The following is a 17,420-nucleotide window of genomic DNA, read 5'->3' on the forward strand; positions in this document are numbered from 1 at the left end:
GCCAGAAGAGGGTCGTGAAACAAAATGAACGAATTTACAACAAGTTCTTGCCGTTACAATCGCAGTTTAACTTTTGATCTACACCTTTGTGCATGGACAGAATTGCGTATGCAGTATAAAAAATACCAGAACTAATATGGTACTAATACGGTAGTGGCAATTCTGAAGGAACATAATACAAACAACATTACAATCCCCCCCACCCTGCATCTTATACATAACAGCGAAAAATGTAAGTGAATACATCTCATCTAAAACATACACACGTGCTGAACTTCCGAACAGAGACTAAACATTCACGTTACGCGGTTACATGCACAATCAGTCCTGATACAATGAAGTTAAACAAAAGGTACACTTTGGCACAACTTCTACAAGGTATTGCCTGGTAGTTAAATTACAGGAAAACTGACCTACTTGGATGGTGAGGAACTTTGTATAAGCCACACTACCCAGTGTTGATTCCTTCACTCGTGGAAATCTAAAGCATCCACATGTAAAACATGTCAAATTACCAATATTTTTGATCCGCCAACAAGCATAAACGATTTCATATGGATATTGTCAATTAATGCTCACCTTTCCTCACCATGCCCAGCACACTCTGGGAGGAACCTGATTCCAACTCCCCACCAGCGCCTTCAGCAGAAACAAAATGGTCTCCCCACTATCCTGTGCGTGCGAAATGACATCACTGTCTCCCTTTAAGGCACAGACAACTATTCTAGCATTACCCGGATGGATGCCTAAGTACACTTTTAATGATACTGAATAAGATCCTACGGTTACCCGGTTACATCTGTTTTAAATGGATGCCCCTCTATTCTGAGGCTGTGCTCTCTGCTCCTGGACTCCCCCACCATAGCAACATCCTCCCCACATCCACTCTATCTAGGCCTTTCAACATTTGATAGGTTTCAATGAGGTGCTAAATTTCAGGAAGTACAGGACCAGAGCCATCAATCACTCTTTGTTCTATAACACTTCCATTCCTAGAATCATTCTCATGAACCCTCTCCAATGTCAGCGCATCCTTTCTTAAATAAGGCACCCAAAACTGCTCACTATACTCCACGTGAGGCCTCACCAGTGCCTGATAAAGCGTCAGCATTACATCCTTGTTTTTATATTCTAGACTGCTCAAAATGAATGCTAACATTGCATTTGCCTTCTTCACCACTGACTGAACTTGCAAACGTGCAAATTTTTTGGGGAATTCTGCTCAAATCCCTTTGCATCTCGGAATATTGCAATTTCTCCCCGTTTATAAAATAGTCTATGCATTTATTGCTTCTACCAAAGTGCATGACCATACACCTCCCGACACTGTATATCATTTGCCACTTCTTTGCCCATTCTCCTAATCTGTCTAAATCATTCTGCAGCCTCCCCTCTTTCTCAGCACGATCTGCCCCTCCCCCAAACTTAGTATCATCCACAAACATGGCCACAAAGCCATCAATTCTGCTTACCAAATCATTGACTTACAACATATAAAGAAGCAGTCCTAACATCAACTCATGCAGAACATCACTATTCACTGGCAGCCAATCAGAAAAGGATCCTACTTCTCCCACTCTTTGCCTTCTGCCATTCAACCAATGCTCTGTCCATGCTGTAACTACCATGGGTTCTTATCTTATTAAGCATCCTCATGTGCAGCACCTTGTTAAAAACCTTCTGAAAATCCAAGTACGCGACATCTATCAATTCTCCTTTGTCCATCCTGCATATTATTTCCTCAAAGAATTCCAACAGGTATGTAAGGCAAAATTTTCCCTTGAGAAAATCCTGTTGATTTTGGCCTACTTTATCATGTACCTCCAAATACCCCTAAACCATATCCTTTTACAATCGACTCCAACATCCTCCCAACCACTAAGGTCAGGCCAGCTGGCCAGTAATTTCCTCTCTTTTGCCTCGCTCCATTCTTGAAGGCTGGAGTGACATTTGCAAATTTAAGGTGAGTGGAGGAAAGCTCGGGGAAGAGGTACATATTTTACATAGAGTGGCAAGTGCTTCGAATATAATGTCAAGGGTGGTGGTAAAGGTTGGTACATTAGGGAGATTTAGGAGACAAATAGCCATGTAGTGAAAGAAAATTGAAGGTTATGGGCTATGTAGGAGGGAGTGGTTAGATTGATTGTGGAGTAGGTTTAAAGGTCAGCAGCACATCCTAGGCTGAAGGGCCCACACTGTGCTGTACTGTTGTATGTGCTGTGTGCCCCAACATTTTCTTATTGGGAATAACCAAGACCTAGAATCATAGAGACATAACGACACAAAAACAGCTAATCCTGCCAGTATTTTGCAGGTTGCCTATGAGGTGGAACACCTATGACATGAAGTAATAACAATTACTGTATGTTCATTTAATACATTCTACAGAGCAAGTCACTGCCTATTTTACCATTATCTCATACAAGGACTTGCTGGAGTATGGGTAACAGAGTCTTGGATGAGCTTTAGTGTGCAAAGGAGGAAAGAATATAGCAGGTGTTTCTTGATGGGCTAGTGATCAGTTTGTTGGATTGAGGTTAGTGATGTTAATATTATAGTTTGCGATCTGGTGAGATGAATAGGGTAGGGGACTGAAGGCTGGTGGATTGATTATGAGCATGGATCAACACATGAGATTGGCCAAAACTGTGGATTGGATGTGGGGGACTGATTAGAATGCAGTGCTGGGAGATCAGCGTGTAAGAGAATTGGGAAATCTGTGGGTAAAGCAGTTAGGAGATTGGAGAATAAATTGGTGAGAGTTGTGAGCTACTGGGAATCACAAAGTATTCAGATAAATTAAAAGTAACTTGAATTAAGTTTGTTTTGCCAAAGTATGGCTAATACATGGAGGCCCTCTTTGACCATGCTCCAGCATATAAAACAGTCCTTATTGCCCTTAGAGTGGCCATTCCCAGCTAGGTCTTGGAGAAGTATAGTCAATTCTACTCACTATATGAGCAGTGCACACCATTGTGATTACATGCATGTCTAATGAAAATGTGTATTCACTGCAAATATGTCTTACAAACAAATATATGCTTGGTTCAGTTTCTAGAATGATGTGATTTGACTTGGAGATAATCATATTGACATTCTCAAGAATAAAATCGAGCTGTATTTGTTTAGTGCTGAAAAACACATCTGAATTTCTAGTTAATACTGTAGTGTCTTGTTTATTGTGAGGTCAGATTCGATTCAGAAAGTTCACTGTTGCATAAGTTAAGGGATTTATGTCTAGAAACTTTTCAGCAATTTTGATGAGTGTTCTAATTATGAGATAGCAATAGAGAAATTAATTTTGGGACTAACAGAATTTGATTTGAGTATCTTACAGACTCCAGTATTAAACCAGGAGATCCCACTGTAAAAAAATGATTGTAAAAGAATGACCTTCAATAAATGGCTTCACTGAAGTTGTTAGCTAAGACATAATTTAAATTATGTAGATTAATTAAAATGAATCAAATAAAATAAGTTTGAGACTTAATAGGTAACAATGTTTTGCTGGTGTTTGGAGATCATAGCTGAATAACTTAAATTCTTATTCACTCTCCTTCAAGACTATCAAACAAAATCAATTCATTAATAATTGTTAGTAATGAATCTGAACAGGACCATTGATATCCATTTGTTGGATGTCGTGTTATCATAGTCTTGCTTTTAGTCAGCAGCTTGTAGGATTATAGTCACAATTTATTCTATCCCATATTTCCTAAAAAATGTATATGCATTTACACAAAGTCATATAACAAAAGGTTTCCTAATATTCTGATCCATGACAAGTACTTTGAATGGCAAAAATTGTCATAGTATGAAAAAGAGTCGTATTTGTGAATTTGACTGCTGAGTGTTCAGGAATTATAGCCAAGGGGTTCCTTGTGACATTTGACAAGTAGGCTACCAAAGCCATCTAAAAAAAGGCAGAATAATGAGAAAGACTTTGCTTAGCATTCAGTTGAATGTGGTATTCACAAACATTCATACACCATCAAAAATATGAAATTAAATGTGAAAATATGCATGAAGCTTATAATAAAAAATCTTCAAAAAAGCATTTTTTTTAGGAAATGTTAAGCTTCACTAATATTGTTTATCCAGAAAAATAATAATGCCCAAGACAATTACTATTTGTGTAATATATATCAAGTTATTTGTTGTGGACTTCAAATGTGGCAAAGAGGTGACAGGAAAACAATAACCCAAATACATTTGAGTATAGCATTATTTTGCAGGGTACATGTGCATATATAATAGACTCATAAACTGCTGTTTGTTGGCTTTTGGCATCGAACAGTCATCTATCTTTACATAAATCTGTCGGCATTTGTTGGCACAACACAGTATTAGAATAGTAAAAATATGCTTGCATCACATTGATAAGAAATTAATATATTAGCAAAAACCATGTTAGTAAGTAGAGAACAAATTCTATAGGAATTCCTATGAGCCATTTTACCTATGCATTTTACTTGTATGCTGTTTTATGGCTAAAGGGATTTTTATTATTTGTTGCATATAGATATGTCTAAGTCTGAAGGAAATGCTGTTTCATTTATAAAATTCAAACTGCATTAGTAGTACTTCATTTAAACAATGAGTAGCAATGAGACAGGAACATTGTAATCAAGTCATTTAAAATCTGTTGCTCACCGCATTAATGCAAATTGTGCTGTCAGCTACACAAGGCAGTGCTGTACTGAATATATCACAGTGTGGTTTAGCTTTTGGCACCTGATTATCTGAGAACGTCCTGTTTCAAAAAGCTCTTAATTTTAACTGTTTGCCTTATACCACTGCCAAGAAAATATATATTGTCATTTGTATTTCAGGTCTGACACCACCAACCACTCCTCCACATAAAACTAATCAAGATAATCCGTTTAAGACTGCAGTCAAACATAGGTCATCTTGCAGTTCTTCAGTGCGTAGTCCACCACCAAAGAAATTACGGTTAAGTGATTGTGCCTCAAGCTGTCAGTTAAGCAGTCCCATAAAAAAAGGTCCTGAACAAACTGAACTCTATGCCCAACTCAGTAAAAGTTCAGAGCTACCCACTGTACTTAGCATTACCCAAAGTGAAGAGAGGAAGGTAAAATGGACAAATACAAGACTCTTCGGTGACCATGATTACTGTCAATTCGTGAATGCAAAGGCAGAATCATTAAGTACAATGGCATTCTGCAAAGCAAGAGAACCCAAAGACATTAAACTCCAGAATCACCCTTCTAGAGAGCCCTCACCCAGAGAACATAAGACAAATATACTTCCTGTTAAAGAAGATCAAGTATGTAAGAAGGAAAGTCAGCAACAAGAAGCACAGTCTGTTAACTACTCTGTTCCCAGATTACAATTGAAAGACCAAGAAATCAGGGCTGAACTGAACAAGCACTTTGGTCATCCATGTCAAGCCTTTTTTGATGAAATAGAAGATGAGGCAAGTTATCATCAGGAAAAAGACTTTTACCATGGATATTACTCAAAACTGCCAACTTATCTCAGCGCTGGAATGTCTCTGGATGGTGTGTTTGATGACAGTGATGAAGAGACTGAAAAGTTCCTCTATCCGTGGGATGGAACACCTGATGGGTTATTATTAGAAAGATCTTGTTCACGTTCTCTGTCCAGTTCCCCATGCAGTGATTCCATCTACTCACCAAAGACTTATGCACCTTCTCAAAGAATAGTCAGGGCAAGGTCAAGATCTAGTTCCTATCCCAGACGCAGACATTATTCTTGCTCCCCATATTCTCATTCCAGATCAAGATCTCCATACAACAGATCCTCATCTAGGTATGTATACAAATCTTTCAATTCCTTCAGATAGATGGGAAATAAAGTTATTGATAGAAATGTTCTACATTAATTGCATCAAGATCTATATGAGTAGCACGTTGTACTCTTTGCACTCATCTTAATTTATAAATTTTGCTTATTGGATTCCTGCCTTTGGAAACAATGCAAGTGATATAGTATTGCTCTTTTGTATCATATAATGTCGTGTTGCAATTCCTGTTCTCAGTGACTTGCTTATGTGGCTTCTGATGGACATATTCATTGTTACCATTTCATCCCAGAGTTGTGATGGCAATGGTAGTATTTAGTCCCATCTGAAGAGTTAACTGCGGTTTATACTCCCGCTCTATAAAAGAAAGGGATCGAATAAGAAAAGAATTTTCAATATTCTGTACTTTGGCATAAGGAATGAAGGGGAAAGCAGTTTTCTCTTTGCGTTTTCTGGGCCTAAATTGCAATCCTCTTTTTGTGTAAAAAACTGAATTATTCAGCATAAGCAGGTTTGTTGTACATTTTAATGATTTTTTAAAAAAATTCTATTACATGAAGAAATAATCATTTTAGGTAGTAAAGGTGTAATCAATGATTCATAAATCTACTGTTATCTTGCTTAGGGAAATAAGCCTCTGCTTTAATTTAAGATCGATATTATTAAAGCTGTATTAGCATTATAATGAATTATTCACCTCAATTCAAGATATGTTCAGGGAATGGAAGTATTATTAAGAAAGAGCCTCACTTATGCCATCAGAGAGGTCACTTTCTTCTGTTGAGAAGGTTATGTACAGGCTCATTATGCCTGATCTTGTGGGTTTTGTATCATGATTCAGTAACAAATATTGTAATGTAATTTAGCAGAAACATCTGTCTTGCTTGTGATATAAGCTCAACATTTCTTTAACATTTGTTACAGTAAAGCAGGCCAGGATCCATATTTTGATGAGGAATGTTCACTGCAAAAACAACATAGTCCATTGCTATCACAGTCCCAGAAGACTTCTTACAGAGAACACAAGCTTAAAATAGAGATAGATAGATAGATACTTTATTGATCCCAAACAAAATTACCGCGTCACAATAGCATTACATGTGCACAGATACACAAATATACAAATATTAGAAGAGAAGTAAGAAAGAATAAAAAATAAGTTACCTCAAGCAATCTAACAGGGGAAGGTCATTCTTTCCTTGGCTATAGGTTGACTCATTATAGAGCCTCATGGCTGAGGGTAAGAATGACCTCATATAGCGCTCTTTGGAGCAGCACAGTTGTCTTAGTCTATTACTAAAAGTGCTCCTCTGTTCAGCCAAGGTGGCATGCAGAGGATGAGAAACATTGTCCAGAATTGCCAGGATTTTCCGTAGGGTCTTTTATTCTACCACAGCCTCCAATGTGTCCAGTTTGACTCCTATAAAGGGGCCAGCCTCTCTAATTAGTTGATTGAGCCTGTTAGCATCATCTGTGTTGATACCATTGCCCCAGCACAACACTGCATAGGAGACTGTACTGGTGACAACAGACTGGTAGAAATGTGAAGGAGAGGCCTCCATACTCCAAAGGACTCAGTTTCTTCAGGAAGCACAGGCAATTTGGCCCTTCTTGTACACAGCCTCTGTGTTGGTGCTCCACTCAAGTCTGTCATCCAGGTGCACCCCTAAGTACTTGTAGCTCCTCACCACATTTCCATCAATAGTAATTATCAAAAGTGTAGGCTTAGTTTTCCTAAAGTCCATCACCATCTCCTTTGTCTCATTGGTGCTGAGCTGCAGGTGATTCAGCTTTCACCATTTGACAAAGTCCTCCACCAGGGCCCTGTATTTATCCTCCCGTCCTCCCTTTATACACCCAACTATTGCTGAGTCATCGGAGAATTTCTGCAGATGACATGACTCAGTGTTGTATCTGAAGTAATCTGTACAGGGTAAACAGGAAAGGAGCCAATACAGTTCCCCGTGGGGCCCCAGTGCTGCTTATAGCCAGGTCTGACACACAGCTCTGAAGCTGCATAAACAGTGGTCTGCCAGTCAGGTAGTCCATTATCCAGAATACAAGCATTACTTGAGATAGTTTTCACTATGTTTAAGGATAATTGAAGATGCAAGGCATTGTATTTACCTCAATTATATGCAATAAATACAATTCACTGGTAAATAAACTATATAATTTGTTGTATAGATTGTATACTGATACACATTATGTAATATAAAAGCCAGACCATTAATTTTGTGGCTGTGTACCCAACCTATTTTAAAATAATTAATAAAATCCTATCTACCTGACTGACAACCTAATCTACATTTAAGACATTTGTGTTGGCTGTTGCAGTATGCACTGGACCAATCAAATCCTGTAAAATTGATTAAAAAAACTGCACTTAACGGGGCGGGAGGGGGGGCGGGAGACAAGGATGAAAGGGTATTGAGTGAATGTCAATTAGCCCTGCTGGATTCTATGAAAAGCTTGCCAAGGCTACAGCTAAATTAATGACCTCTGCTGGAAAACAGATTTTATTCGTTTATACAAGAACCTCACTTTGCAATTAGAGTGCTTGTTTCTGAGGCAAGATGTGAATTGTTTTTTCCTTTGCATTTAAATGAGATATTTTTCCTATTAATTTTACGGTTACCTGCTTTACTTGTCCTTTTGTTAGCAATGGATAGAAATCCACAAGCAACACAGAGAGATATCAAAATATGGTTATAATGCTTTACCCTTTGTTTTCTTCTTTCCATTCCTGAGAATTCGGATTGCCTGTTGGACAAGGATTCCGAGACAGAATTTTGCCCTCCATTATCATACCTCAGTCACATTCTTCATATGTGCTATAGCTAGTGAATGGCTGCAGGTTATTGCATCCAAGCAGGAATCCCTGCTTAAGCTAAATCTTTGCTGTATTTCTACCAGAAGCCACTGGACAGTAATCAGAAGGGAATCCTGATCTGTTCTCTTTTTAGTAACTCATGATGGCTTTATATCACATCTGATAATTGTTGTTTCAATACAGACCAAGGAATCAGCTTAACCCCTCTTGGTTAACTAACTGGACTGTCATCTAAGGAACTGAACCAATGAGGATATTTTATTAGAATTCCTGTACAATTTTATGATGTAATTTTAATTTTTGTCATTTTCCTCTCTCTTACGCGTCCTTCCTACCATGCCATGATATTCTTTAACTGAGAGTTCATCTGCCCCACTGGTTGTTGCCAATTCCAAAGACTAATGAAGTATACAAACTTCTTTGAGCTCCCTGGTGTGCAACGGCAGGACATTGCTCAGCTCTTCCCTGAAGGTTTGGCTGTGCACTTGAGAAATTAAAACCATGAATGATTTAATAAATACTGAAAAGATATCCATTCTCATACCTTAAAAAGTTATGTTATCAGTTACTATTTTGAAAAATGGTATATTTATGTTCATTTTGCTTTGTAGATCACAGCACTACTATGATTCAGGGCGCAGTAGGGTACAACACAGGTCTCGTGGAAGTCCTTGCTCACACTCAAGGTCATGCTCCAGGTCACCCTTCAATCGTTATAGTAGACCCAGGTGAGGGATTACAATAGTGCAGAAATGTTTTATGTATTCCATCAAAGCCAAAACTTTATTAACTTAAATTTCCTCCTGTTTTCAAACAAAATGATAAATTAATAATATCAGGTAGTTCTTTGCCAGTTTAAATGCTGTTTTATACAAAAAAACTTTGTTATAACATTTGAGGTACATCGTGGTTTCCTAACTTACTTGTCTGAAATATCTATTAAATGGATTCCTTAACCATGTTCACACATGGCCACTTTTATTCAGCAGCATCTAGGGGAATGTATGGGTGCAGTATTAAGGAAAAATCGGCATTTATCCAATGATTGAGAAGAAAACTGGACATTAACATATTTTCCTCAACTACCCTTTTCACATTTTTTGTTGACCCCCATTTTATTAACCAAGTCTTTGATACCATTGTGCTTCTGTTTCCATGGTTATGTCTAAAGTTCCCTTTGTGGCATCCTGATTTCCCTACTTTTCACAATTGCATCTGCCTTAAGATTTTCAACTCGTATAGTATGTACATTTTAGAAAAATAGTGATCTCCCAGCAGCAGAGAGATTTGGACAATGTTGTCTTGTTTCCTACTGAAGATAACAGAATGCTTCAACAAGAAGAAAGACCAGGATAGCCCACTCATTTATTTCTGTCAATGTCATAGTGGGAGTTAGTAGCTCTGTGTTAACTATCCCTCACCTTGATAAATGCAAGAACTCATCACAAAATAAGTATTGGTTCCTGTGATAATGTCATGGAATATAATTCTGTGCCAATTCTCAATAACAATGAAACTGTGTCAGTTGGTAATGGGTTTCTGTTGGTTCAGCAATTTAACAAATTATGAGAAGGCCCCATGAAGATTAATCAAAGTGCTTTTTGTTGGTTGTTTCCTGTTCAGCATTGCTGACCTACTTCTGTATTGTTTGATCAATACTGTAAATTTTGGAGTGACGATATGATTAAATGTGTTTTGCTGCAGTAGGAAAATTACAGTTTTAGTGTACTACATGTAAGGCATGGACAGAAGATGCTAAAACAACTCAGTGTATTTCATTTACAATAGAAAGTACTTGACAAGTGCAGGAGTACTGCTTGTTAATGTTCCTAACACAATAGCCTAGATTTTACGATCAGTGGTCAAAGGATGGTGTCTATCTTTTGACCACGAAGAAAGCTTCCCACAAAGGTTTAGCAGACTCTTGTAATGTGATTTGTCCAGGGCACTTATGGTGTTCAGATCTAGCAAAGTTATCAGACAGACTGAACAGCCAATTAGATTGAAGCAGGAAATAAAAAGTACAGATTATGATTAACTTAGTATTTTTACAGAAAGTAGAGAGACAACTGAAATGATTCATTAACCATCTTATTTAACACATCTAACTGCAAAGAGCAGAGCCCAATTGCCTGATATCTCTGTCAGAGGATAGGGGCTCCTGAACACCAAAGGGCTGTGAATTTTCCATTGTTAACTTTGTTCAAATTTCCTATTGATAGATTTTTGGACACTAAGATTTTTGTTTGGGTTGGACAAGTTTTACTGAGTTGCGAGACCAGCCATTATCTTAGTAGGCAGCCGTCAATCCCAGGGATCATGGGTTTGCGCCTCTGGACGCAAGCCTGGGCGGGAAGATTTGAAGAACCAGCTGTTGCCCATGTAGTGGGTACCCCCTCCCTCTCCATATCACTGATGTAGTCCCAGAGAGGGGCAAGCTCCAATACAGTTTGGTACCGGTGTAGTCACAGGGGATGCCAGAGTGAAGTTGTAAACAACATCAAACCTCCTTAGGGACCCCGGCTCCCAGTTCTTCCTCGGGGTTTACTCCCGAAACCTTTCCCATGGGTGGGTATGGCCGCAAGACAACGCAGATTTAAAATCAGAGTTTTCCTTCTCCTAGGCAGGCTGCCGTCCAAGGCTGACGAGCCCCACCTACCCGAAGCAACGGGTTTTGAAGCACCAGTGGTCAACCATTGCCCCTTCTCTTGTCAATAGAAGGAATTCCACCAGGCCTAGTAGCTAGGCCACATGCGAAGGCCAAGAGTTGGACTTGGTTGTCAGAGGCTTTTAGAGTTGCACGCCGTTTGAAGCACTTTATAGGTAGTGGGAGCTTATCCCCACTACCCCCCCTCCCGGTTATAACAACCTTAGGATCCACCCATTGTCTTATTGAATGGTGAAGTATCCATATTATCCATGGAAAAAGATTTGCTCCTGTTAAGTCTAAAATTAGGCTGCCAGAAGTATCCAACTTTATTTTTATATCATAAATACTAACCTGAAATTCACCAGGAACTGTCAAACAATGCCTGTTTTTATACCAAGATATTACATGCACAGATTTGACTGTTAACATTTTTCATTTCCTTACTACATGATAATTTTTTAAGGTATGACAGCTATGAGGAATATGAAAATGAGAGGCTGAAGAGGGAGGAATATCGAAAGGACTATGAGAAACGTGAATTTGAAAGGGCTAAGCAAAGGGAACGTCAAAGGCAGAAGGCAATTGTAAGCATTGTTGTAGCTCTCTTTTCTTTCAGATTTAGACAAGCTGTAAATATATGACACGTGACAACTGGTTTACAAAAATGTTCTTAAAATCTCTCCAGGAGGAACGCCGTGTTATTTATGTGGCAAAAGTCAGGGGTGACATAACCCGTACAGAACTAAAAAGACGTTTTGAGGTTTTTGGTGAAATCGAAGAGTGTACTGTGCATTTGTGTGAAGATGGGTAAGATTATGAATAGTTACATATCACATGATAAATGTGCTCCTGAAGAAACAAAGTGTGTTTTTTTTCTGTCTGAGCTAAAAGGCGTGATATAGAACTTTAGTAACATAGAGCATGTATGAATACTCATAATTTTGGAACTTGAGTAGAGTTGAAACTTTCCTACAGATGATTAATTGCTTCTGTTAGTGGCCTGATTTCTATAATACAGACATCAATAAAGGCCTCCTGATGCAAGTCAGAAGATTTGGAAAGCCTTATGTTTTCCAATTCAGCTTTAGGCAAGAAATATACATTAGATTTTGGAGTGAAGGACAAATGGTTATGGATCTAAATGCTTTCTGCAGAGAAGCATTCATACTATTCTAGTCATCACCAAAATAGCAATAGCCATGCCTTGATCTTTTACAGTGTAGAATGTATGCAGTGTATGGTCCAACCATTTCCAAGCCAAAAGAACAGTTGATCTTCAGACCTTGGTTTCCACTTTGACAGAGTTATTGATTCTGCAACAAACAGGCATACTGGACATCAAGGGGCACTCAGTTTCGAATTACTAAGAATCACGTTGTAAGGTTTAGTCCTGCTTGTCTTTAAGGCTTGGTCCTCTACTGCCCTTTAATGCCATAAAAGATTATAAATTGACCCCAATCTACAGAGATATAAAATACTGTTATCTTTCAGTTTATTTTAATATGCCATTCAAAAATAGCAGAATTTTCCCTTTGTTCTTCTTCAGCCAATTAACTAAACAGATTGTCAGTGCTGTTTGTGGAGTTTTTCTCCCCGAAGAACTGTTTCCACATTTATTTACGGAAGTATTTAAACATGTCTCTTTGCATATAAATTAAAATTTGAAGATCTTTCTACATAGATGTATAACAATTAAAAGAAATCAAATTATATTCGGCAGCTAATTTACAATGCACTGGATGTGCTGCAATGAGGGACACACATTAACTTTGATCCAATTCTTTCCAGTGACAACTATGGTTTCATCACATACCGTTACACTTGTGATGCTTTTGCTGCCCTTGAAAATGGACACACTTTGCGAAGGTCTAATGAGCCTCCGTTTGAATTGTGCTTTGGAGGTTGTAGACAGCTTTACAAGTCTAACTATGCAGATCTGGGTAAGATTGCTCTACAACACAATTGTTTTGCTTTTTCATTGACAATGTGGACATTTGAATAGACAGTTTTGAATCCTTGTTTTAATGAACTTTGATATATTTATTCATAAGTGTAGACTCACCCTACTCACATCAAATTCTTAGGTTTGCAATTGAAAATAGAAAATCATACAGAGTCAGTAGAGGTTTCTTTACAATTGAATCCTTTGTAATATGTATCATGTATCAAACCTTCATCTGAAAGTTGGTCAAATTAACAAATGTAATTAGGCGGCTTCTTGAAATGCTGTGCAAATATCACAACAATTTATTGTCACTAGGTAACTTCAGTAGGGCTAAGCTTTCACCGAACAGGCAAGATTAGGAAAAGTCATATTAGTTTTTGTATTTGACTATGAATAACTGTGATAGCAATAGGAAAATGAATTATTTTTATGTTGATGAAGGACAAGAATAAAAGGAAGACTGGAGATAATGTGAAATCTTATGACTAATTAAGGGTATACACAGAGAAAATAAATCCTTAAAATTACTTCATGATGTATAGAATGTCTTTTCAAAGTTCAATGTACATTTATTATCAAGGCATGTATACCATATACAACCTTGAGTTTCGTCCTCTTGCAGGCAGTCACAAAACAAAGAAACACAATAGAATTCATGAAAAACTGCACACCACAAAGACAGTGATTACCCAATGTGCAAAAAAAGAATGAGTTGTGCAAACATTAGAATAAGTAAACAAATAATACACTGAACATGAACCAAAGCATCCCCAAAAATGAGTCCACTGTCAGAGGAGCCAGTCACCACCGCAGCTGGCGCGAGAGCCCGGTTGCTGTAGGCAAAAGCCGCAGAGCCAGGTTCAGCACTGAGTTGAGTGCTGATGGCTGCAGAGTCAGTTCAGCACCTATGCAAGTAAATCCTCATGGGGCAGTGTGTTAAACACCAGTTCATTCTTCGCCCTCAGCCTCTACGCTTTAATCTTTTTAATCTGGTTCGGCACTTAAATCAGCTAAACATTGGTTAGTTTTCCACTCTCTGGCTTGGGCCTTGCCACTTCAATCCGGCCCCAAGTCTGCTCCAGCAATAGCCACCGTAGCTGTGCCTGCACTCTAGAGGGTCCAGTTTGCCAAAACCTTCAGGGTACTGCAAAAACGCCGGGTCACACAGATGGTCCAAAGGCACACTACCCCAAAGCGAAATTACAGACTGAGGACTGCAATGATTGCAATGCAGAAAACGTATATTTAGTAACTTTGTTAGCTGTCCGCAAAACATTGCTGTGTCTCACCAATGCCATCTTTGAAGAAATGTACTGAACAACTGAGAATAACTAATATCAGTACAGTATTAGGCAAGTAGATAATTGACCCATTGATCAGAATGGGAATTAGAAAATAGACAAATGTTTCTTTGCCTTTTTGAAGGATTGTTAGCTGAGTTATGTTTCAGAAGATGACCAAGAAGTAGAATAGATAGGTAGTGAAAATTTACATTCCTAACACATCTGCCAAGGGTTATTCAGAGGCCCTGGATATACAGGAATTCCCTTATGGGGACTGCGAGCTCAGAATCTCCAAATCATCCTTGAACCTATTCAGTGGTTTATTGATACAAATCCTTATTGTACAGCAAAGTTCCAGGCATGTCTGCCTGCATCACCCAAAAGTTTCCAAAAACTAAAGCAATGTGTGAAGGTAGCTGGTCTCTTGTGAAAGTACATTGACATTGTGCCATAATTTTAGGAATAGCAGATTTTTAGTTTCACTGTGTACAGCTCAAAAGTGTTCGTGCATGACCCTTGCACATCTCCAGATTTCATTCCTACAATTGATAAGGATATTTGAGGCTCTAGAGAGGCTGCAGAAGACATTTAACTGTCAGCAAAACAGAGAGTTCGGTTATGAGCTAGGTTCCAGGATTTAGAGTTATTTGCTTTGGTGATTTGTAGCATTGAAATGAATATTACTTTTTAAAATGATTAAGGGAATAAATTTGAGCTAAACAATGTTAGTGAAGTTCGTACTCATGACTTTAAAATCCGTATACCCTGTGAAGTGAAGATATTGAGATGGGCAGTGAGCTCATAAATACTAATGTATTAATAAAAAGGTTCCTGAGAGTTGAGGATATTCCCAGTTAAATGTGATCAGTTTTTAATCAGTTGTGACTGTGATGAGACATGCAAAGATCTGGTCCTAAGAAGCATTTCTTAAATGCTTTAGGGAATGAAAGTATCTTTCAAGACTTCCCTTCAACAGATTGAAGATAACTCTCTCTTTTGCAAGGGAGAGTGCATAGGGGGTAAAAGTTGTACAAGTACAAACTATTAAGTACAAGTACAACAGACTTGATAACTTTCATCAGAATTTGGGTAGAGTTGACGAGAATATATGGATAAGATGAGAAAACATTACATAGAAAACCGCTGGGGGGATGGATTTTTTCTGTGATCTGACGTGGACTTGATGTGTTAAAGTGGCCTTCTATATTGTAAAATATAAAATATCTACCTCTTTTTTGAATATTTCTATGTCTAGGTAGTATTGCATATTCATTACACAATATCCATGTCATGATGTCATGCATTGTATGCCTTTACACCTGTAAGATTAATTCTTCTGAATCATTTTGTATCTAATCTAGTTGTGGCGTAACAAGCACCGTTTTACTTTATGCAATTATTAATCACCCAGTCCATGTGTGTCAGACAGAATTTATCCTTATTAATTAACGTAGCAAGGACCTATACTGATTGCATGCAGAATGCAGAATACACGTACAACAGAGCAGCAATGCTTCTGGTATTGTGCCCATCTTGCCTTAGTCATTTAATATGTGGTGATTAGTAAGAAGGTGGCATAAAAAAAAGTCATTCAAGTTTTTTTTTGGGTGAAGTCAGGGGAAACAAATGAGCTCCTTCTGGATTCATCAAAAAGCTGGTCTCATAGGCAGCTACCATTGCACTTCTTGCTACTGTGGAATAGTCTCAGCTCCCAAAGCTATCATATCAATTTGATATTTGCGTTATCTGGTGCTTTTGATTGAAGACCCAATGTACTGTACAAGTAGCTCAGGCCTCTGGCTGATTGGTATTCAGCAGGACAATTATTTTTGGGATGTTTGCTCCATGGAGCCTTCTGCCATGTTTCATAGTAGTTTGTCATTGTTAAGTGAATTGCATGCTGGTTTCCGAATGTCAGTACTTAATGGCTTGCATTTCCTGTATGTGATGTCAAACTGTCAAACCTGTCAACTCTTGCTTTAAAACTGACAGGGATTTCTCTCGTTTGCAACTGCATAGTTACGTGTTGAAATTTAGAAACTTGCCAATACCCATTTGATCATTAGAAGTCTCAAATTATAGTTGCAAATATTTTTGAAGGAAATTAATTGATAATAATATCAACATTTTTTGGAAGGATAGGCATAGTGAATGGAGGGTAGGCTGCTTTTTGAAGTATACTGGGCTCTATTAACTACTCTGCAATTTCATGCAGTCTTGGGCAGAGAAGTTGCCACACCAGGCTCTGTTGCATCCAGATAAATATCAGATGTAATCTCTGTTACTTTAGGAATTTAAATTTTTTATTTATTTTAAGCATTATTTACTGTACCAATTAAGTGAACGACAAGCTCTGAGAGCAAAATATTGTTTTTATTGTTTTTGTATGTTAAAATAGGATCATCCTGCTTAAAGCACTTAAAAAACACTCATTCATTAATAATGTAAACTCACCAACTGGAAGGCAATGGGCCAAGGCCCTTCATCGGGACTGGAAAAAAAAGGATGAGAAGTCAGAGTAAGAAGGTGAGGGAGGAGAGGAAGAAGTACAAGGTGGTAGGTGATTGGTAAAACTGTGAGCGGGGGAGGGGCTGAAGTAAAGAGCTGTGAAGTTGGTTAGTGAAAGAGATAAAGGTCTGGAGAAGGGGGAATTAGCTAGTTGCTCTATTAAAGCAAAACTTGTGACATGTACCATACTGAGGTGATAAACTCCATTGGACTTTATCAACTATTTTGTTTAGAATTTTTTAAAATTACATCAACTAAGATACCTCTAGCAAAAGAAATTCTGCAGGGTTTCAGCCCAAAACGTTGACTGTACTTTTGCCTATAGATACTGCCTGGCCTGCTGAGTTTCTCTAGCATTTTGTATGTGTTGCTCAGGTGTCTCTTGGGGATGTTTTCCATCAGCTTATTATTATGTT

General features: G+C 38.1%; 1 protein-coding gene across 6 annotated transcripts in view; it reads left to right on the plus strand.

Annotated features, from left to right (window-relative positions):
• The window catches only part of ppargc1a (peroxisome proliferator-activated receptor gamma, coactivator 1 alpha), a 587,416-nt gene that overhangs the window by 553,863 nt on the left and 16,133 nt on the right, over window positions 1-17,420 (plus strand). For all 6 annotated transcript variants that reach the window (XM_063043362.1, XM_063043363.1, XM_063043366.1 and 3 more), the window contains 5 exons: window positions 4,833-5,793; window positions 9,230-9,346; window positions 11,732-11,852; window positions 11,954-12,075; window positions 13,057-13,208. In XM_063043362.1, the coding sequence (XP_062899432.1) occupies window positions 4,833-5,793; window positions 9,230-9,346; window positions 11,732-11,852; window positions 11,954-12,075; window positions 13,057-13,208 (1,473 nt within the window). The remainder of the gene's footprint in view (window positions 1-4,832; window positions 5,794-9,229; window positions 9,347-11,731; window positions 11,853-11,953; window positions 12,076-13,056; window positions 13,209-17,420) is intronic.

Source organism: Mobula hypostoma, chromosome 3 (genome assembly GCF_963921235.1).
Source record: "Mobula hypostoma chromosome 3, sMobHyp1.1, whole genome shotgun sequence".
NCBI classification, from domain to species: Eukaryota; Metazoa; Chordata; class Chondrichthyes; order Myliobatiformes; family Myliobatidae; genus Mobula; species Mobula hypostoma.